The 22,939-nt window shown below is 44.1% G+C and overlaps 1 protein-coding gene across 1 annotated transcript in view; it reads left to right on the plus strand.

Moving 5' to 3' along the window:
- RNF44 (ring finger protein 44) overlaps window positions 1–22,939 on the plus strand; it is a 47,927-nt gene that overhangs the window by 22,960 nt on the left and 2,028 nt on the right. Inside the window, 7 exon segments of the mRNA XM_042451736.1 lie at window positions 4,249–4,416; window positions 4,673–4,846; window positions 13,375–13,542; window positions 14,578–14,696; window positions 14,968–15,055; window positions 15,855–15,976; window positions 16,883–16,982. Coding sequence (XP_042307670.1) covers window positions 4,249–4,416; window positions 4,673–4,846; window positions 13,375–13,542; window positions 14,578–14,696; window positions 14,968–15,055; window positions 15,855–15,976; window positions 16,883–16,982 — 939 coding nt within the window.

The raw sequence follows: 22,939 nt of genomic DNA on the forward strand, positions 1-22,939 counted from the left end.
TGTCATGAAGTAGTTAGTGTACTGCTCACACTTTAGTCCTGGCTGACCAAAATTCAATGATTGCTGGCCACTGAGTATTTATGTTTGTTTGTTTGTTTGTATTTACAATATTTCTCCCACTATGAGGAGAAATGGCAGTTCACAACATGATTAAAAAATAAGTACAGCAGAAAACGAGTGTTGATGTGAAAACATAATTAAACAACTTACACTAAAACAACTACTGAATTAAAATAATTTAAAAGGGCATTAGTTGCATTGGGAGGGGAATTCTGTACAACCAGCTCCATGGTTAATGTACTTTCCCAGTTTTCAGGGATGTCTTTATAAAATGTAAAGAATGTCCTTTTTTGTTTCTGTTGATATTAGAAAGTATAAGCCCCTATTTCTTTCTGAAATGGCTAGAGGGGAATTTTGTGTCAACCACCCTCAACTTTCAACCTCTAAACCCCAAACCCAGAATATCTTTAAAGTTTTCCCATGGATCATTGGGTTGCAGCTTAAATTGTTATAGTCTCATCCAATTAATTAGTTGTAGTCTTCTCAGTTTTATTTTGCAGTTATTAACATTTTTATGTTGTGTTAATAACTGAATATTAATTCAGTATCCAAACTGCCCTGAAATCCATGTTTGGATGAAGTAATGTCTTATACATTCTTAAATAAATCAATAAATATTGGAAAGCTTTACCATACTCCAGAATATTTTGGGGAAGGGTAGAAGTCATTAGGCAGAAAGGAAATAGGGCTGAGGAGAGGGGCTAGGAAGCAGGACACTTTGCAAAGAGCATGCCCTGACCACCAGAATTTCTGCAAACTGAGGACTTGAGCACACATTTTCAAGCATGTACAAAAAAGATGAGCAGCTTGTGGCCCTCCAGGTATTGGGCTGCAGTCTGCAAGCAGTCCAAGGCAGTGCAGCCAGTGGAAAGGAATACTTTGAGTTGGAGTCCAACATCCTATGGAGGGCTACAAGTTGCCTGGCCCATGTGCAGAGGGAGGAATGGAGTTCTTCCATCTGGCCCTTCACTTGTATAGATAAACCATACAAAATCTGTATGTGTATGATGGACAGGTAATATATTAAATGCATCTGGGAGGTATGGCCAAGGCCAGCTTGATGACATCATGTTTAGCCTAATGTCCTTTTGGCCTGTAAGCCAGATGAGAGAACCTGCCCATATGCTTGGAATTGCTTATTCTCACAGCTATGAGGTTTATAAACATTTGTTAAAGTCAAAGCTTGGGTTGCCAGGAAATCAAATTACCATTATCCTGCAGATTTCATGGTATAATGGAGACAATATGTAAACCCTTTGTCTTAACCCTACGTGCTTTGGCCCTAGAGTTATGGGGAGCCCTGTTCCCATAACAACAGCCGCACAGCTGTGGTTGCTGAAATCTGAGGAGCCTGGGGTTTGACTCCCCAGAAGTTGGGTCTGTGACCCTTGGAAGGAGATGAACCCCTCTCAGCGCAGGCCACCACGGTCAGTGGTATCATAGTATCCTGAGATGATCAGGAGAGGCCCTTCTCTCAGTCCCACCACCATCTCAAGCACAGTTTGTGGGAACATGGAAGAGGGCTTTCTCAGTGGCTACCCCTAGACTCTGGAGCTCCCTTCCCAGGTAGGCCAGAATGGCCCTCTCCCTGCTTTCAGCAGGCAAAACCCTTTTTATTGTTTTTTTTAGTACAGAAAGATATTAAAGAATGGGCTAGGGGGTGCTGTGTTGTTTTAAACTGGACTATCTATAATCGCTTTTTAATCTTTTTAATTGCATTTCATTTTAACTAGAGATTTGAAGTCCTTTTAATATTATGACTAGTTTAATTCTGTTTTAATGGTTAATGTTTTTGTATGTTTTTAACTGTATTGCTCTTTTAAACTGTAACCCGCCTTGCATCCAATTCTGAGAGGAAGGCAGGATACAAATAGACCCAACAACAGCAGCAACAACAGTTTTATTATTGAAATATTTTATTTCTTTTGTATGCTATTTTTCTCTCACAATGGGACCCAAGGTGGTTGCCAGAGAGAGTCAGTTAAAAAACCTTCATAATGAAAATTTTAAAACAATTAAAATCAACACAGAAAGCAGTATAAAATAATTTTTAAAACATTCAAAAGTTTTAAAAGATAAAACATCCCAATAAGAACCTCTCCAGTTTATACATTAATAATTATAATTATAATGATTTATGAGAGTTTCGGTTAACAACATCTGAAAGGCCTCCAATTTTCTTTTGTTCTGACACTTTAGAGACAATGTACAATTGCACATCATAATACTTAGTGCCTGTCTTCTATACTTACCAAGCCTGTTTTGTCTCCCTGTTTTTGTGCATTATTCCCTACATAGTTGGCTCCTGTACTAGGATTATGACCTGTATTGTTTTTAGTTTGGCTAAGTTCCAAGATCCCTTGACCAAACATTGGAGCCAGCCAAAGACTGTGTGTTCCTGTAGCTGGCCTGCTTTTAGGTTGGTGGAGGGCCTGGTGGGGATGCCCGGTCCAGTAGTACACAGAAAAATGTTGGGAATCGTTCAAATTCAATGTCAGAAGATTTAAGGGGAGGAAAGTTCCAACAATCCCAAATGCTTGATGAGCATTAGTCCTTCAGGAAATTTTCACTAAGAGGATCTGGATGCAGAATGGCAACAATTTGTGCACCTTATAAAGTCCTTTTTCCTTAGGATGGGTGATCTAGTCCAAAATTAAATTATTCATTCTGTGATTTCTTTAATCTCTCAAAACTATAATAAAACAGCTCTCTCAAGGGATATCAGTAAAAGCTGTGTATTTTTAAGTAGTCCTGTTCAGATCCTCCACCCATCCACATGTCTCAAGTTGCATGGTTTGGGGAACTGGACATGTTTCTTGGCCCTGGAAACTTTGTCATGTCACCAGCTTTATAGATATTTGGTGGCTGGACTTCCACACTGGGGAGCCTTCTCAACACATATGGGTTTCTCATATGATTGTGAACTGTGATTTTTGTCTTTGCTCTGCCCCTCATTCTGTAAGGCTTGAACACCTGAAGAGGAATGCAAGGTCAGTCAAAAGGAGGCTTAGTTCTTTGTGCAGGGATGGTCAAAGTAGAGCCCTTCAGATGTTACTGAATGATGACTCCAAGCATTCCTCGCCATTGGCAGTGCTGGGTACAGCGTATACAGCTTGCAGTCAGACAGCATCTACAGGGCCACCAGTAGAGGAAACCAAGCATCTTAGCTCATCTGAAATATATGAAACCTATACTTGGAAGTCTGGAAGGAGTATTCCTTGTGAAGCTTGGAAAGATTACATTTTTGGACTACAACTCCTAGAATTCCCCAACCTGTAACTTTTCATCACTGTTTGAAATTCTGATAGTTATGTATTTGTATAGATATTTTAAAAAAGCAATGCCTGTATAATATGATTTCATTTGTTATCACTAGAAGGTTCACATTTACTTTCTTGTTTGTCTTTTTGATGATTTGGGATAACCTCCTATTCTCTTTTTGCATACTAGAGTGGGACCTGACAACCCTGCTAGGTAGATGCAAATATACCCTGGCTGATACAACGCTCTTCAGACCAGAGAGCAGTACTTCCCTTTCTATTGTTCCTTAGCTTCAATTCTGTCCTCCTGTAATTAGCTGGATGCTGAAAGATAAAGAGAAGACTAGGAATGGGGAGGGCAGTGAGGATAGAACTAGACAAGATCTTAAATAGTAAAGATAAAGACTGAACAATAAAGTTAGAATCATCCAAGCTGTGGTATTCCCCATCACTATGTATGGATGTGAGAGCTGAACAGTGAAAAAGCGGGTAAAAAGAAAACCAACTTATTTTAGATGTGATGCTGGAGAAGAGGGCTGAGGGTACTGTGGACAGCCAAAAAGACAAACAAATTAGCCCCTGAACAGATCAAACCTGAAATACCCCTAGAAGCCAAGATGATCAAATTGAGGCTGTCTTTGGCCACATCATGAGATGGCACAACTCATTAGATAAGACAGTTATGCTAGGAAAGGTTGAGGGAAGTAGAAAGACAGAAAGAGTGCATGTCAGATGGTTAGTCTTGAATCTACAACTTAAGCAGAGCAGTGGAAGACAGGGGGTCTTGGAAATCTCATCGCCATGAGCTACGGTTGACTCGAAGACAGTTAACAACAAAGCTGGATGCAGGGAAAGAGGGCAATATATCTGGGGTAAACTGATGCATGGGGATATGACTTGATTTGCCCTGTCTTTTCCTTCCTTCCAGGTGCATCAGGGAGCTGTCCCTCTCTCCTACACGGTGACCACTGTAACAACACAAGGCTTCCCCATTCACACAGGCCAGCACATTCCTGGTTGCAGTGCACAGCAGCTCCCAGCATGCTCAGTGATGTTCAGTGGACAGCATTACCCTCTCTGCTGCCTCCCACCCCCCGTGAGTTCATTGGCACAGGGAGAGCTGTACAAGCTACAGTCTTTTTCTTTGACTTGGGGGATATCATTACTCTGTGCCCTTTGAGCTTGATACCAGTTTGGCTGGGACTGTTTTGCTGCCAATGGGATACTTTCTCATTCGGTAGCTAGACTGATCTCATCAGCCTTTCAGACAGGATACCTTCGACCTAAGCATGTGGCATATGGTCCTTTCTCATGAAACTCTCTCCTTCTCTTTCTTCTCTCTCCTCTTATAGCTGATCCAAGCCTGTGCCATGCAGCAGCTCCCTGTCTCCTACCAAACATTCCCACCACTCATTTCCAGCGATCATTACATCCTGCACCCTCCGCCACCTGTGCCACCACATCAGCCTCCACATATGGCTCCTCTCAGTCAGTTTGTCCCACTCCAACCCCAGCATCCTCGCATGGTAAGTTACTTAGGATAGCCTAAGAGGAAATTAGGTGCAAAAAGCTTGGGTTTTTTTTGGCATTCACAGGTCTGTGATTGTGAAGGTTATCAAAATTGGCATTGTCATTACCAACAAGCATAGCATGCGGCCAGCTAGTTCCTGAAAGTTCTGGATGTCAGTCCATTAACCCTAGCTTTGTCAAATCAGACTGACATCTTTCCAGAGTTCCAGATGGGATTCTTCCCTAGCCCTACCTGGAGATACTGATATTCCAGAATGTCATGGACTTGTCTTAAGAAATATTGTTTAAGATACTGGTTTCAAAATCCCTAAGGACACCAGATCCCATCAGGTATTGGAAGTTAAGCAGGGTCAGTACTCAGTTAATACTCAAGTAGTTAGTACTTAGATGGTAGACCTGCAGTGAATCCCAGGTATTGGAGGCTATATTTCAGAGAAAGGAACTGGCAAAACCACCTCTGCGTATTCCTGGCCTAAGGAATGGGGTCAACAAATGACTCGAAGACAAGTGTTCTGTGTGTACACAGAAACATGTATAAATTAAAGAGCTTTTGGGAGGGGGGAAAGGATAGAATGTTACTGATTGGTGGAATATTTGAGGAGATTTGCACAAGTCTGGTAAATGACAATATGGTGCTTAGTTTAATGGGAGATAGTTGGGATTAGTGAGGGCTATGGGCGGCCTGTGTAAGGGGGTGTGGAAGGTTTATGATTAAGAAAGAATCAGACTTAGAAATTAATGAGTGTGTTTTAAGGGTCTGAGTTAGCTAGAGAGGACTGTGGGAGCATGTGTGTAGTATTTTAAATGTAACAAATAATTATTTTGTCTTGCTATGTTTAACTTCTGTAAATATTTGTTTTTGCTTTTTGTATACTTGATAGCTGTCTATGTGAAAGGTTGAATTCAGAAAATATGTCTGTGGTGGGAGCATTGAATATACAAGAGTGGTATCCATTACAGATAGTAGTGGCATAAATCTTCATAGGAACTTTAAGGGTATTTAGACGATTCCCACAGTTGATGTCACACAAGGAGGGCAAGTGGGAGTCCATACATTGTGGAAGAAGTGAAGATCAGAAAAAGTCCTCACTCTTGGTAATTGCAGTAGGATCCATGGAAGTCTTCCCATTTGGTGGTTTAAGTTGTGGAAATTCCACATGTGGCCACAGTGATAGATTTTGCTGAGGAATCCAGACAGTAGGTGGGATATGAGTTGGAAAACCTCTGTCTCCCTTTCAAACCTTAAACTGTGCTTGGCTTTCAAACATAGACAAGATACGCTTCCAAGTAGGTCTGCCAAAGATTGCTAATATTCTACATTGGCTACTTGGTTATAAATGCATAACTAAGTAACATTTCCTGACCCAACCCTTCCAACCCACCATAACAGCCAGCAGCTGCATCAGGTGATGGAGGTCTGTTTAGCTGCTGATCAGGGCGCAAGGAGGAGGGTTTTTCCAGCCCTCTCCCACCAGTGAGTGAGGCTGATGCAGAATTGAGGCAAAAGTCCTGCTTCTGATTGTCACAGCCTCATTCACTGGTTGTGGAGGGGAAATGGAAACATCCTCTTCCTTGCATCCCAGTTGGCAGCTAAACAGAGCTCCTTTGCTCAGTGCATCTGCTGGCTGTTAGGGTGAGCTTGAGGGAGCACTGACAGTCATAGCAGTAGTGCCACAAGTGTGACTGTAGTCTTACTGAATACATAGCAGTTACTGATCGATAACTAGGCTATAATCAGTAACTGTAGTACAGAATGCCTACCATTATTTGTTTGTAGATGCAGCTTCCAGTACGTATTGCAATACTTTAATAAAGCAAATCCCATTTCTATGAGCTCATATATAATAATAATAATAAAAATTTTATTTATATACCGCCCTTCTATATAACCAGGGCGGTGTACAACATCTTAAAGAATACAAAATTACAAATAAACAAAGCAAATACAGATACATTAAAAACAATTAAAACAATTCCGGCCAGCTTGCCACTGCTGACGTAGGGGTGGGGAAAGCTAGTTGGGGCCTATATCGGGGAATGCAAGATTAAACAGAAAGGTCTTCAGCCCCTTTTTGAATTGGGCTAGGGAGGTGGCCGAGCGGAGCTCATTGGGCAGAGAATTCCAGAGGGTCGGGGCCGAGATGGTAAAAGACCTCCTGGACGTGGAGACAAGTCTGGCCCCTGGAACCCTCAATAACTGCTGCTCAAGGTATCCTGGGCCCAAGCCATTTAGGGCTTTATAGGTAATAACCAACACCTTGTATTGCGCCCAGAAGCGAATAGGCAGCCAGTGCAGTTCTTTAAGCACTGGTGTTATGTGACTGGCTCTGGGTGTATCAGTAACCAGTCTGGCTGCCATATTCTGCACTAATTGTAGCTTCCGGGTATGGTATAAGGGTTGCCCCATGTAGAGCGCATTGCAGAAGTCCAAGTGAGAGGTTACCAGACCATGTACTACAGTTTCAAGGTCCCTCCGGCCCAGGTAGGGACGCAGCTGGCGTATCAGCCGAAGCTGATAACAGGTACTCCTGACCGTCGCATCCACCTGTGATGTAAGGTGGAGCGACGAGTCAAGGAGCACCCCCAGACTGCATACAGAGTCCTTCACAGGAAGCGTGATCCCGTTCAGGACAGGTGGAATCACCGCCATCCCCAGGCCAGGGGAACCTATCACGAGCACCTCCGTTTTCTCTGGATTCAGACTGAGTCAGTTTTCCCTCATCCAGTCCATTACCGACTCCAGACAGGCCACAAGAGGAGAGATGCCATCCCTAGTCACTGCATCAGTCGGAGACATAGAGAAAACTATTTGGGTGTCATCAGCGTACTGATAACCCCGTGCCCCATGTCTCCGGATGATCTCTCCCAGCGGTTTCATGTAAATGTTAAAGAGCATGGAAGACAGAATGGCTCCTTGAGGGACCCCAGATATAAGGGCCCTCTTATCGGAGCACACATTTCCCAGCTGCACCATCTGGAACCTCCCGGAGAGGTAGGATCGGAACCACTGGAGCGCAGTGCCCCCGATTCCCACCTCTGCCAGGCGCTCCAGAAGGATACCATGGTCTATGGTATCGAAAGCCGCTGAGATGTCCAAGAGCACCAACAGGGACACGCTTCCCCTGTCAATGCCCAGACGGAGATCATCGACCAAGGCGACCATGGCCGTCTCAACCCTGTAGCCCGCCCGAAAGCCGGTTTGAAATGGATCCAGATAATCCGTTTCGTCCAAGATCGATTGAAGCTGGATTGCAACCGCCCTCTCGATCACCTTCCCCAAAAATGGCAGTAGCGAAACTGGCCGATAATTATTATGCATCAGGGGGTCGAGGGAGGGCTTTTTGAGCAGCGGTTTTACAATGGCCAATTTTAAGCTGGATGGAAATTGCCCATCCCTCAAAGATGTATTTATAATCCGGTGTAACAATGAAGTTACCACCGGTCCCCCCTGAACCGCTAGCCATGAGGGACAGGGATCGAGAAAGCAGGTTGTCTTCCGAACGCTTCCAAGGATCTTGTCCACATCATCGGTACTAACCAACTCAATCTGATCCAGTTTAATAAGAGTCCACGGAGGCTCTGGACGCCTCTGCTCTAGGTTCTGCCCTAATGCCGGCGTTAAGACCTTCGCTTATCCGAGAGGTTTTATCCGCGAAGAAGTTGTTAAATTGGTTGCAGCAGGCCTTAGAAGGTTCAAGGATCTGGCTCAGGGCAGGGGGGAGCTGAGTTAGCTCCCTGACTACCCTGAACAACTCTGCTGGACGCGACTCCGCGGACGCGACACGAGCACCATAGAATGAATTCTTAGCTGCTCGTATCACCTCTCCGTAATCCTCCAAAAGGCGGTCTAGGAGAGCCTTGTCGGCTAAGCGTAGGTGTTTCCGCCAGCGATGCTCTAGCCGTCGCAGAACCCACTTCCGTGCCCGGAGGTCTTCCGTATACCAGGGCTTTCGTTTGGAAGCAGGCCTGAGAGGTCGCTTGGGAGCGATACTGTGTATAGCCCTAGAAAAACCGGTATCCCAGATACCAGTCAGGGCATCAACAGAGTCGCCGTCATTTCCAACCATGTGCCCCTCTAAGGCTTCCTGGAACCTTTTGAGTTCCATCAGCATTTGAGGGTGGACCATTCTAATAGGTCCACCACCCCCGGGGGGGATCTGGGTAGAAGCCTTGATTTTTGCCTCCACCAGGAAATGATCTGTCCATGATAGGGCGGAAATATTAGTTATTTCCGCCCACGGATTTTCCGCATCCGTACAAAAGACCAAATCAAGTGTATTACCCGCAGAATGCGTAGGACCCGAGACCAATTGGGACAGGCCCATGGCCGCCATGGTATCCATGAATTCCCGAGCTGCACCGGATGGAACATAATTGGCCACGAAGGGGATGTTGAAGTCACCCAGGACAAGTAGCCTGGGTGTTTCCAACATCAGCTCCACAACCAACTGTGTCAGCTCGTTAAGGGAGTCTGTTAGCGCACGGGGTGGCCGGTACACCAACAAAATCCCTAGACTGTCCCTGGCCTTCAGGGTCAAGTAAATACACTCGATAAAGGAAGTTTGACAGATGTGGTTCCTGGCAAGAGACAAGGTGTTCTTATGTACCAAGGCAACACCCCCCCCCCCCGCCCACCTAACCTGGACTGGTCCTTCACTGAAAACCCAGAAGGGAGGGCCTGCGCCCACACAGCATCCCCCTCAGGCCCAAGCCAGGTTTCAGTAATGCAAGCCAGGTCACAATTACTGTCTTCCAACAGGTCATGGATGATGTGGGACTTGTTGTTCATGGACCTGGCATTGCACAGGAGCAGAGACAGGGTTTGTGGCACGGTTGGAATGACCCTCAGATCCTTTTGGTTAGGAGGGGGACAGGAAGGAGAGATAGATATTACGCATCGATCTCGCCTTCCTCTGTAACGCAAGTCCACTCTCCTACCGCCATACCTCCCCCTGCCCCACACCACCTCAATGGGAGCTCCGCTCGTACAGAACTCACCCTCTTCCTCCCCAGCCAAAGCATTCCTCACATCCATATCCTCCCCCTCCCCCTACTAAGCAATAAAAGGAACAGAGAAATGGCACCACAGACATTCTCTGTTCCAAGCTGGCTAGGACACAATCCTCCTGCCCTCGCGCCGCTGCAAAAATGCGCAGTTGCGTAACTGCGGGAGTCCCAAAATGCTGTCCGTGGGCGGCCTCCCCAGGCCGGTGCGCAGCTGCGCACCTCCGACAACCTGAGGAGAACCACCCGGCAGCAAACGCAGGTCCCAGCAAGGTCCGGTGGCAAGGGGAGCCGTGACAGAGGAGGAGACCAGGCAAGCTGGCTTTATACGTGCCGCTGCCCCGACACGCCCCTCTCTCCGCCTTCCCCCCAGGTGTCCCAAATTCGGCTCACCAGAGCCACCGCCGAGATGCAGTGGAAGGGAGTCCCAAAATGCAGTCCGTGGGCGGCCTCCCCGGGCCTTTGCGCAGCTGCGCACCTCCGACAACCCGAGGAGAACCGCCCGGCAGCAAACGCAGGTCCCAGCAAGGTCCGTTGGCAATATTGTTATTTACTGCCTAGAGTCTAGTGTCACTTGGGTTAGATACGAACCAAAGCCTGTAGTGTATATACCATCAACTATGCTTGAAGTGTCTTTGACCACCAAGTGTAAAATTTCTGTAGGATGGTGTGTACTGAAAATTAATAACTCCATTGTGGCATTATTATGCCTCTGTGGCACCTGTCCCATTTCTGCACCATCTCTGATGAGACTGTTTATTTATTTAAAGTATTTTGGCTGTGCTCATCAGCAGAAAAGGCTTCCAGAGCAGCCAGTAAAAACCAGACCGTCCCAGTTTTCAGTCTAAATGACATGGCACTGAAGGAGAAAGGAGTGAGGAGGGGCTAGGTAGACCAGGGATCATTTCTGCTCAGAGTTGGCAAGACGTGAGACAAGACTGGGAAGCAAGGAGTTCCTTGTTGGTGTTGATCACCCAAGAGATCAGATTGACCCTTGACTGAACATCCTCTTAGTGTACATACTTTACTTATTGATTATCATTCTTACTTGTCTTCTTTTAAAGGAATTAAAGGTGATGCATGGCTAAATTAATACTCTGTAGGCCATGAAATATCTCTCCCCCAACATGCACACACAATAATCATTTGAAGTTGGCCTACTATTGTCTCCATTGTGTGTAAGTGGATAACTGAGGCTGATTTAGTAAAATTCAAGGAGGCTAAATAGTTTTCCTATGAGTAATCTGGGTTAAGCAGAAATATATTTGGCCAAAGAAGGGTTTGGGACCTTTACTTGATACATTTGAATCTGGCCTGTGGAAAATGCCAGTTTGTACAGGCTTATGTGTTATCTGTTCCATGTGATTTTTTAAAGAGGTGGAACAGTTGTTGGCTCCAGTGCCTTCTTTCTCCTTCTCTAATTTGGGGTTTTCTCCCCCTGTCATTTCCCATGGCTTCTTTTGGAAGGATAAGCAAGAAAGAGGCAACCAAATTAGACACATATGGTGGATTAGAAACAGCAAATTGTAGTGACATACAATACCCCATAAACCACAAAATTTCTGACTTCCAACTAAGAGGGAGTGATGCCAGGGTGTTGATGATAATCAAAAAGGGTAACAAACATTAGAAGGTACTTGTGGCAGTAATAAAAGGACTGAGTGACTGATGTATCTCATGCACAGTGTAGAATGAGGAATTTTGTTTGGGATTTTAGATTAGAAATAGTCCTCTTTAAAAGAGGGTAAGGTGTTTGGGAAGGTGCTCAGTACAGTACAGTACTATTTTGATGATCTATCTCATTTTTATCTATCTACAGTGACTGTTAGGAGCTTTATAGAGAAGTTGTTTCCAATCTTGATCCCCCAGATGTTGGACTACACCTCCCAGAATCCATCACCATTGGCCAGGGTGGCTGGGGCTTAGGGAAACTGAAGTCCAAAACATCTGGTAACATAAGTTTGGGAACTGCTACTCTAGAGTTTAGGACAAGGGTCTTTTGTAACCCTACCTGGAGGTACTGGGGATTGGACATGGGAACTTCTGCATGTAGACTATGTAGATTACAGTTGAAGACTATGTAGACTATGACTGAAATAAAGCATACCCTAAAGTAAAGAGTGCAAAATTCCATATTTAGTCTTGATACATCAAATTGAACTTTTTCTCTTCACTCAGTAATCATGGAAGAGCCACTGAAAATATTTGATATGTGTGCACAACAGGAATAAAGAGGGCATTCTCTGCTATTCACTTTTTAAAAGCAAGATGGAAATTGTGGGCAATTGTGTGACACGCTTAGACATGTATTCAGCTGGTAGGGGAAATCTTTTGTCAAATATTTGATCTCATTGTGTAGCATTAAGTGCTTCTCCTTTTAGTGGGATGGCTAAGCTGGCCTTTATGTCTTCCTTATTCCTGTAAAGTTATGAGATCTGTGGTAAGTGGCGGGAGGACAGAATATTTGAGAGGAAAGTCAAGTGGACATAGACGTCACTTGTGGACAGTTATGGGGAGAAGAACTGAGGAAACAAGAACAAGGCAGGGAGAGGAGGAGGAGGAGGAAGAGGAGGAGGAGGAGGCGGCAAGAACTATTTGACCGAAGGGAACTCTTCTACACAGAACTGACTTAATATCCAGCTAGCAAAGAACATTTGACATCATTGTTAGGTAACCAAAGTTGTTTGGTATTTGAATCATAGACTTGGAAGGAGCCCCCTGGGCCATTGAATTCATCCCCCCCCCTTCAGTGCAGGATCTCCAGCTAGAGTATTCCCAGCAGGAAGAAAAGAGAAGGAGAACTCACAACCTCTCTAGGCAGTTGGTTCCATTGCTGAATTGCTCTACTGTCAAGCAATTCCTAATACTTTAATTTAGTTCATTCATATGAGTGCTTTCTGCATTCATCTTTGCTAATATAGTTTATATTCTAAAGAAATAGTGTTTATGTGCACCTTGGTCAGAGATTGATGACAGCCTTTTGTCTGTAATTAAGAGAGAGTGCACTTTACACTATTCCTCTTCCGATTCTCCTCCACTGTGGCCTGGGGTCATGACTGGTGACATAAACTGTAACCTTGTGCTCAACACAAGATCCTTGCTGCATATGTAGTCATGTTAAAATTTGAAATTTCTTTAAAATGGGAAAGAATGGATGACCTGTATGTCAGTGATGAGAACTGATAGGGAGACAAACGATGGAACTACATGTGATGGTAATGGACATGTGTCTTCAAATAGGAGCCACCCTCTAAGCAACAGTAAAGTCAAATAGAAGGATATCTAACAGCAAGTTGAGTGCTGGCCCTTTCCTCTCTCAGGCATTTTTCTCCCCCTGAATGTGTACCCAAATACACATACACTCCCTAACCATGAGAATTAGTGTAGCAGTGTGATCTTTCTGTTGCCGTCAGGGGTCTATCCTCTTAAGCAGTGCAGCATTTCCGAAGTATTTCTCACTTGTGGTCATACGTGAGAACTGTTGCTCATTCACCTTGCCTGTTATCTGCTTTCTCCACAGCCACTACAAAGGATAGAAAATGAGGTGGAGCTTCGGGGTGAACAGCACCCCATTGGAGGCTTCTCATATTCTCCTTCTCACCATACTCCTGCACTGTCGCCTTCTGTGCCACTGCATTACCTTCCGCACACCCATGACCCATTGCACCAGGAACTGCCCTTTGGCGTGGTGAGTGTCCCGTATGACTGCTTTATCACACTAGGGGGCAAATGGGATTTAAACGAGAGTTAAACTAGAGAAAACAGGAAATGCCTGATGTTTATCACATGACATTTCCTGATTTTCTCTAGTTTAACTCTCATTTAAATCCTGTTTGCCCCTAGTGTGATAAAGCAGAGAGAAAGGTTGGTTGCAGGACCTCAGGTTACAGCCTGTCTCGGACACGGAGACCATGTGGAAGAGTTCATTTACCAGCTGGGTGGATGGGTGGGTCAATCATAGCATTGCTGAGTGCTTTGCATCAAACATACAAATGTGAACACAAACCTCTTTTAGCACCCTAACAGGCTTTTTGAAAGCCAAAATGGCTTTAAAATTGTTTTTAGTCTGCTTTTAAAAGACTGCATAGGGACATTTTGTTCATTGCTGTTGAGGCCTTGGTGGTGAGCAAAAGAGTGTATGGATGGATAGATAGGTAGGTGGATGCAGCAGCACAGTAGTCAATGGGGGCAGTAAGGGAAATATGTATCTCTGATCAATTGCTGGTGGGGGTTAAGAGATAAGAACGCTTTGGACAAGAACTTCAAGCTAAAGGCTTTCATAACTCCCTAACTTTTTACACACATGGAACTGTTATTCAGTACTGTGCTTTGGGGCAACTGTGGCTGATCTGCATTTAGTTATACAAGTATACATATATTTTTAATAAGACTGAGATAAGTAACCTTGCTAAATTTCAATGGAAGCCAACTGAATTCAGTAAATGAGCTGCAGTTTTTATTCCCCCTAAAATCTTATATGCAAATTTATCTAGCTACAGTTGTTTCAGAGGAATTTCTGATTAGCTTCTTAGTTTCTTGCAACTGTCAATGCAGCCATTTGCACCATCTGGTTTCAAGGATTAGAGGGCAGGGCCTGGGTAAGAAGTTGGAAACCTGTCCCTGGGCCCTCCTCAAGACCAGGCATTCGCCATTGTGTTGCCTGGTGATGAGACACCACAGTCTCAGTGGCAACACTAATCTGAGCTCCTGATGTTTCCAACAGCCATATCCACACATGATGCCCCGACGACTGAACACGCAGCGATACAGATTGCAGCAGCCACTGCCACCCCCACCACCTCCACCACCTCCGTACTACCCGAGCTTCCTGCCATACTTCCTGTGAGTATCTGCTGGCCAGGCAGGCTGGAGAGATGCACTTCATAGAGAAGGATTCCTGCTTTAATTGGAATCAGGGGCAGGGGTTCAGTACTGAAGATTTGCCTTTCCAGGTAGCCTCTTTAGGGGGAAAGAGGCGGACTCCATTCTCCATCAGTGTATTGAGATTTTTTTTTAAAAAAAAACAACCTTAATTCTGCCTTGCAATATACATGAACTTTTTTGACACCTGTTCCTCTTAACCACTTGACAACTTTTCCTCTCCAAACTGCAGTTCAATGCTTCCTGTATCACCAACAGCTGTGGGGCCCACAATAAGTTTGGACTTGGATGTAGATGATGTAGAAATGGAAAACTACGAGGTAGGTTGGCATCTCTCCTGTTATGGGGAATCAAAATGTGGAAAATGTCTAGGGAAGGGTGCCCTTGGGCATGTCACATTCTCTCAGCCTCAGAGGAAGACAAACGCCCCCACTGAATAAGAAACCCTTGTTATAGGTTTGTCTTAGGATCACCATAAGTTGGAAATTTAAAGGCACATAACAACATACAGAACTGCTTAATTCTCTGTGTAGGTCTTTTTCAACAGGCTCTGGGTAGTGGATCTCTAGAGCTCTGATAAAAGGTAAAGGAGGTCCTGCAAGCCTGAAGTCTGCCTACCTCCTGCTCTTGAGCAGGTGATGTGTTGTAAGCTGACCAAGGCAACTGTTGCAGAAAGAGCTTAAGTCTGTTACCTTTGAGGAAATAGGGTGTGGCTGTAGGGATGGTGGGTGTGTTGTGTTGTGCATGGAGATACAGTAGAAGATACTGCCACCTGCTTGGGTTGTTTCTTAGTAACAAACTACTTGCCAATGAGAGCTTCAGACCATAGACTAGCAAAAGATTGAAATAATTCATTTCTGTTTTCTGTGATGTTATAGAGCAATGATATGGAACATCTGATCCAGCAGGTGTTCTGGACATCAATTCTTAGCAGCCTCAGCTTGTAAGTGATTTTAGGAGTAACAATTCAGAAAATCTAGAGAGTCAGAAGTTACCCAGCTATGACATAGAGATGGTCTCCTCTGACAATATATTATAATGGATGCACTGGATATTTCCAGAAGGGTGCTGATCTCAAATCTCTCCCCCTACACACTTTCTTTCAAAAACTTCCATCAGGCATTACTGAATCTGGCTGAAAGATTAGGTGAGGCCAAGCCACGGGGACTCACCAAAGCAGATATAGAGCACCTTCCATCCTACCGCTTCAACCCAGAGAGCCATCAGTCGGAGCAAACCTTGTAAGTACTGTATGACATTGGAGAAGTCCTGTAATGGCTTCTTAGTTTCATGCAACCAAGATTTCCCATGTTAAAAGAAAAAGAAGTGCTATTGGGAGGAATTTAGTGGCCAGCATGAGTGAGTGTTCCCTTCCAGTTCGCTGGTTGGGAATGGGTGGGAAAAGGTGGATGCTGAAAGTAGCACTGGATGCCCAAGCTCAGAACAGAGGTGGGGATTTCATATGAATGGCAGTAAGATTCTACAGTCTACAGAATTAAAACCATTTAAAATTAATTACAAGATAGAACATACAGTTTTTTCTGTCTCAAAAGTTGCAAAGTGTTAATTGACAGGTTCCTGTGATTTTCCTGTCAGGCTTCGTATTCTGGAGTATATAGAGTGGATGAAGTCCTGTGAAGTTGCACCTTCAGTCACCAAACATCAGCTTCAGGAGTGCTTGGTGATGATGCTCTCCTCCTACTCCTTCTTTCTTCCATGGAGAAGGAGAAGAGGGAGTAAATTTCTTTCAACTAGCATGCTTTGGGATCCTCTTGAATTGTGGACTAGATTTTAGCTGTCATCAGCAAGTGCTAGCTAAGAGTGGGAGACTTGAGACCCCACTGTCTTCTCCAACATCTCTCATCAGATATTGGAGATGATAGATTGCACACACACACACGGGAATCTCTAATGTTGACTCAGATCTCTGATTGGAGATACCTGAAGCTTCTTTATCTCCAGGATGAGGACAGAAGAGGACCCAGGGAATCTTCTCCCTTGATCTTTGTGAAAGAGTTAGACTAGAGAGTGTGCTGACCTAGTGGAGAAGCTAAAGTGCTTAATTCTCAAAGAGTGTAGGATTGTAGTCCACATATGTTGGGCCTATTTCTTTCCAGTAACCTTAACTGACTACTGTACTTCTCCAGGTGTGTTGTGTGCTTCAGTGACTTTGAAGTAAGGCAGCTGCTGCGAGTTCTGCCCTGCAACCATGAGTTCCACGCTAAGTGCATCGACAAGTGGTTAAAGGTAATGTCTGCTGCCCAAGGGCTTTGTAGTCAGAAAATTGTTGCAGTTTCTTCACTACTAGGGCTTAATCAGCAAAGTGTATATAAACAAGTGTGTAACTGTCCATGAGACAAAGGGTCTCCTGGAAACCAGTGCTGTAGAGAAGAAGAGGCAAGCATTTTTGCTGTCAAGGATCACATTCTCTCTGGGAAGCTTACAGGCCTGTAGCTAGGCTGGGGCTACTGGGGCACTGCCCCAGGGCCCCCAGCCAAGATGGCACCCACGGTGTGTGGTAGGACTTGGGAGGGTGCAGACACTCCACCCTACTGAGCCCTACTTTCTGCCCCATAGCTCCTAAAGACCTAGCTAGGAGCCTGGAGGCTTAAGAGCAGGGATAACAGCAGTGAGTGCACAAGTTCTGTCAGTTCCCTCTATTGGCTGGTGTTTGCAAGTGCATCAGGATGAGGCAGGGTGACTGACATTGTTCTTGGCAAATTCACAATGGCTCTAAATCTTTGTTCCACAATGTGGGTAAATTACTTATGTGTCGAAATGTACATAATGGTCAGTTGCATCAAGAGATCTGTGAAGCTCAAATCAGGCATTCCTAATGAACATGAGAGGAGAGAGACACATGGTAATTCCACACCTTTCCATTATTGCAGTCCTCACATGAATAGTAACCTCTGAACTCAAGCGCCTTCACAACACATGGAAGTCCTCCATGTGATCTGAGACGTGGGTTGTGGATAGTGTGGGGAATCTCCAGTTGTAGTGGAAACTCTCTTCTTCAGATACTTACCACACTAAGTCAAAGAGGGCTGATTGAATGAGGGATCGTGTTCCTCAATAAAGCTTAAGACAACTTAGGTGGGGTGCAGACCGCCAAAAAGAGGCGCCTCCTCAGCGCCTCTCTTTGCTGCACAGGAGCGCCGCTGCCTGTAAACAGGAGCTGTAAAAAGCAGCTCCTTTTTGTGGCGCCGCAAAGCGCGAGAGAGAACTCCGTTACGTCCCAGCTGCGCAGCGCCGTTTGTAGGCAGTGCAACTGCAACGTAATCATTGCGTGTGCCGTTTGTATGGTGCTGCACAACGGTGGCGTGCTGACGATGTGCTAGGATTGTGGGGCATGTGCACGCGCCGCCCCGAGACAACCCTAGCACGTTGTGGGTGCACTGCAAAGGGCCCATCTATACAGGGCCTTAGAATCTTAATTTAATGTTGGAGGGATCAAAGTGTGGGAAACTACACCTTTTTAAAAGAGATTTTAAAATTATACTAGGAATTCTTTTAGCCTAGCATCTTATTTCAACAGTGGATAGCCAGATAGTCTTTGGAAGTCCACAACTGAGATATGAAGGCAAAAGTCCTACCCAGGTTTTGTCCCCTAAGCAGCTAAAATTTGGTGCATAGCTTAGAAAAAAACTGTTTTTATATAAGAATACATAAAATTACCCAGTTGGTATCACCTAATTCAGATCTATATTGATTTTGATCTTAGAGGATTGGTATTTTCCCCCCTGCAGTGTGGAAGGCAGTAATTCATGTTGGGTTTGGCTCCTCCCTTAATGCTTCACAGGTAAGGCTTCTCAATCTGCCAGTCATCCTTACCACCCTAAGTGGAAGAGCCAGTCCCATCTTCCCAGTTCCTTCCTACCTTATCTTGAATCAAGATAGGTCTTCTTTTACTCTGGTGATTTTGTCCTGGATGATTGGCTTTTGAGGAGTTTTTTTCCTTCCTTTGTTGAGGTCAGGAGATCTTTATTGGTGTTGAGGTTTACCACCCTAATGGGAATAGATCTTGATCTCCTTCATTTTGTGGGTATAGATCCAAGCTTCACAGTGAGATTTCAGGTCTTTCGGACCAACTTGAGACTCCTCTAAACAACAAGCTCAGTAACAGCAGACTTTAGGATTTAGTAAAGGCAGTTCCACCTCTTCTACCAAGCAGGGTGAAAAGTCCAGTCAGTCTCCCAGTGGAGTTCACCTTCTGCATTTTGCCAGGTGCTTCTGCCACTTTGGCTGTGCAGGATGGTCACACTTCAATTTCATTCAAAAGCCCTCAGATTCTCCCCCCCCCCATTCAGTCACATACTCCCAGGTCTGAAGAAGCATAATCAGATGCTTCAAGCCATAGAACACATGCTTCAGTTGAGGCTATAGAGCCTATAGCAGGGGTAGGCAACCTTTTTGAGCTGGGGGCCGGGTTGCTGTCCCTCAGACAACTGGGGGGCCGAAGCCAAAAAATAAATAATTAAATAATTTAAAAAAATTTAAATAAATAAATAAACCGGGACAAATGTAGGACAACATTTTCAAATGGTGGACACTTTTTTTAAAAAAAGTGGAGGGCACGCAAAAATATTTGCTGATTTTTTAAATTTTTTAAATATAAATGCATGTTTCTGAGGTGTCTATAGACAATTGCCCCTTGCTCCTGCACACGAGAGGCCAAAGGCCCCGGCGGCAATCTGCAGCAGGACCGGGCTGGAGCTGGTCCCAAGGCCTTGCCGGGCCGCATCCGGCCCGCGGGCCACAGGTTGCCTACCCCTGGCCTATAGGGCCCCTTCATCAGAGACTTTTTTGGGTCCTATTTAGTGCTCTTCTTGATCTTAAAGAAAAACAAGGACTAGACAGCCATACTGAACCTTCTCAGCTTCACTTATTTTGTACTTGAGCAGATGTTCTGCATGGAAATTATGCAATCAATTCTGAAAGGAGTGCAAGAAAGGTGTGTATGTATGTGTATATCAAACTCCAGGAGGTATATTTGCCCATTCCAGTACACCCTGTTCACAGGAAGTACCTCAGGTTTGCCTACCTGGAGGGTCACTACTGGAACAGAGCTTTGCTATTCAGTTTGTCAGTTTCCCCTTGCATATTTACAAAGCTGTTGGTTGCATTGGTGGTAAATCGAAGCGTGAGAGGAGCATATGTCTACCCATACCAGTATGACCTTTTGGTCCATCTACCTTCCCTAGAGAAAGGCCAGGAGAATGTTTGGGTCACCATAGATTGTCTGGAGTATCACAAGGTTGTGGTTAATAAGGAAGAGGCATCTGGAGCCAGTTCAATGGATCCAGCATTTGGGGACTATCATAGACACATCCCAACACAGGATCCCCCCCCCCCCGAACAACAGAAGGCAGAAGCCTTTGATCCAGAGGGTTTTGAGTCCAGCAGTGGTGTCATTAGGGTTGGTGTCATCAAGTGCGATAAGTCATGGTGCCACCTCCCCATTGACCTCCCATTTCACACCATACAGAATCCTTAGTAATGCTTTTTTGCATTAATATTACTCATCAATCATAATTCCCATATACAACTAAATGTAATGCTAATAACTGTGACATAAACAACTAACAAAATTAAAATTATACCTTCAAATTACAATATCATGCACACAACTTAAATGTATTTACATATATTTAGTGAAATTTGGTTTTTTTGCCTTTCACTGAGCTTCACCACACTCCAACTATCTTTTAAAGCATTTTAAAGAGAAGCAAATGGGTGCCGTAGCCCATTTCTGCCAAAAGTAGGTGTTTTGAGGAGCAGTGGTGTCACCCCAAGATTAGCGTGTCTCTTGGTGTGGTCTGCACCCCTGCATCCCCCTAGTGACACCACTGGAGTCAGGACAGTTTGGGGGGTTGGTGGTGGCTTGTTTAGACTCAGTTCCTTGGGCCAGGTTCTATCTGAGGGAGCTACAGTGGTTCCTTCTTCCATTTCATGAACATACTGCCCAGAAGCCCCACAGTGAGATTTTCTCTGCATTGGTGGCTTTCAGAGGTGTTGATGAGAAGGATGCCTATTCAGGATCTGGGAAGAGTGGTTATCATGACTAATGCTAGTTTGTGGGGTTAGGGGTGCACTACAGTGAACAGATGTCATAGGGCCTGTAGTCACCCAGGGAGAAGGTACACAATATCAACCAGCTGGAGTTACAGGTGGTTTGTTTAGCATTCCTTAGTCTGCAGTTGGAAGTGCAAGGCAGTTGTGTTGATCTGGATGGACAATATGGCCACCAAAGCCCACATAAAGAGGTGGGGAGAGGAAGGCACAGTTCATCATGCAAGTGGTGATATGCTTATTTCACTAGGGAGACTGATCTTCAGTCCGTCGGTGAGAGTAGCTAAAGGGTCAGCTAAATTGTCAGGTTGATTAGTTCAGCAGAGAGAATCTAGGCCAGGGAGAGTGGGGCTCTGAATTACCTGCTTTTCCAAAGGTGGGATTGGCTCTCCCTTTTAGGCTGGTAAGTGTGATTGACAGATTGAGAAGCCCTGCCTGCGAAGTGCAAGTGAAAAACCAGGCCCAGCATGAAGGTTTCTCTCCTCACAGATGCAGAGAAGGAACTTTCACACTAAGTACCAAAGTTCCAGTTTAACATTCATGATCAGTATCTTCTGTTAATTTTTTGTGTTAGCCCCTGGCCACTGCCTAATTTTTGTGGCTTCAAATGTCATGTTAGAACACAGTGTGTGAAGTAGTATCTAGTTTTCCCACACCATTGATAACTTCGTAATCTTCTATCATGTTTGCTGCCCTACCAGAGCTCTCCTTCTTTCTATTCCTATTGAAGAAAAAAAATTCTTTAGCCTTTCCTAATAGCAAAAGGGTGTACCCAACAAAAATGTGTTTTTGTTGCATTTTTTTTAGAGAAAGGGCAAATGTAATGTTGGGAATTATTAGAAAAGGACATAAATGGCCAGTATAATCATACTTTCTCATAAATCTATAAATAAATGTTTGTACATTTGAAATACTACATCACTCTGTTAATAGATCTAAATTTGTCTTTTCTCCTGTATCTGCAGTTTGAGTCAATATTTGGGGTGGGGTTCTGTTTTATCTATTTGTTTATGTTATTGGAGTACTTGGGCTTTCACTGAATAATTTGGTATCATTAACAACCTTCACCATATCATTTGTGAACAGGTTGAATAACCTAAATCCTGGGATCATCCTTGGAAGGACCGACTGCTTACTTCCCTTTATTGTTTTTATTATTATTATTTCTTCCTTTTTCATGCCTCCTGGTTATTATTTTAATAGTTTCTGACCCAAAGGAAAGTTTCTGAGGACCTGTGGGTGTAGCTTTCACTATTTAAAAAAAAAAAAGTATTTGAATATTTATACCCCATCCTATCTGAAGGGATCTTGGGGCAGCATGCCATAAAATAAATTCAACTAATTTAAAACAACTCAAAACAGTAAAGAGGAAATTTGAACAGATTAAAAACATATTAAACAATTTGATGAGTTAGAACAAGACAGTTTAAAACACTTTTAAAACAATTTAAAAGCATGGACTCATGCAGATTTGGATCAGATCAATTAGACCTCAAAGTCTAAGAAAGAGCTATGTTTTAACTTGGTGCTGGAATGAAAGTAGCCCTTATTAACTGCTGGTTGATACCTTGAAAATCCCATCCCTCCTGCCTTTTTATATATCCATTACTTCTTCATCTTGCAGTTAGGAGAAAATGATCAATGTCCCATAGATGGTGCCATCCTTCAACGAATCTATGTCTGTGTCCAATTCATGGTGTAGTTGGCTGCAGCGGTGTTTGTGTGCAACACATTGATTTTGAAGGATACATGTGTACAATACAGTGCTTTCTGCCTTAGTGTGTATGATACGCGCGTGTGTGTGAGAGAGAGAGGGAGAGAGAGTTTGCAAGTTTGCATGTGTACTGTATATACATTATGTATCCTTTTTTTGTAAAGGATGATTAGGGGAAAATGGTACTCTTTTAGTAATTTCTATCTGTGTGTCCCCTTTAAAACTGCTGTGTAGGATGTATTTTTAAAATAATTGGACATCTGACTAATAGGATGAATTAGATTGGTTTGAATCACAAAATTAACACCACAGGTTTTAGGCTTTTTACACTGAATTGACCAAATTATTCTGTGGTCCTTCCCTTAAAATGTAGATGTAGCTACACCTTAACCTGGTGTTATTGCTTGGCTTAGCTAAA

This window comes from Sceloporus undulatus, chromosome 2 (assembly GCF_019175285.1).
Source record: "Sceloporus undulatus isolate JIND9_A2432 ecotype Alabama chromosome 2, SceUnd_v1.1, whole genome shotgun sequence".
Lineage (NCBI taxonomy): Eukaryota > Metazoa > Chordata > Lepidosauria > Squamata > Phrynosomatidae > Sceloporus > Sceloporus undulatus.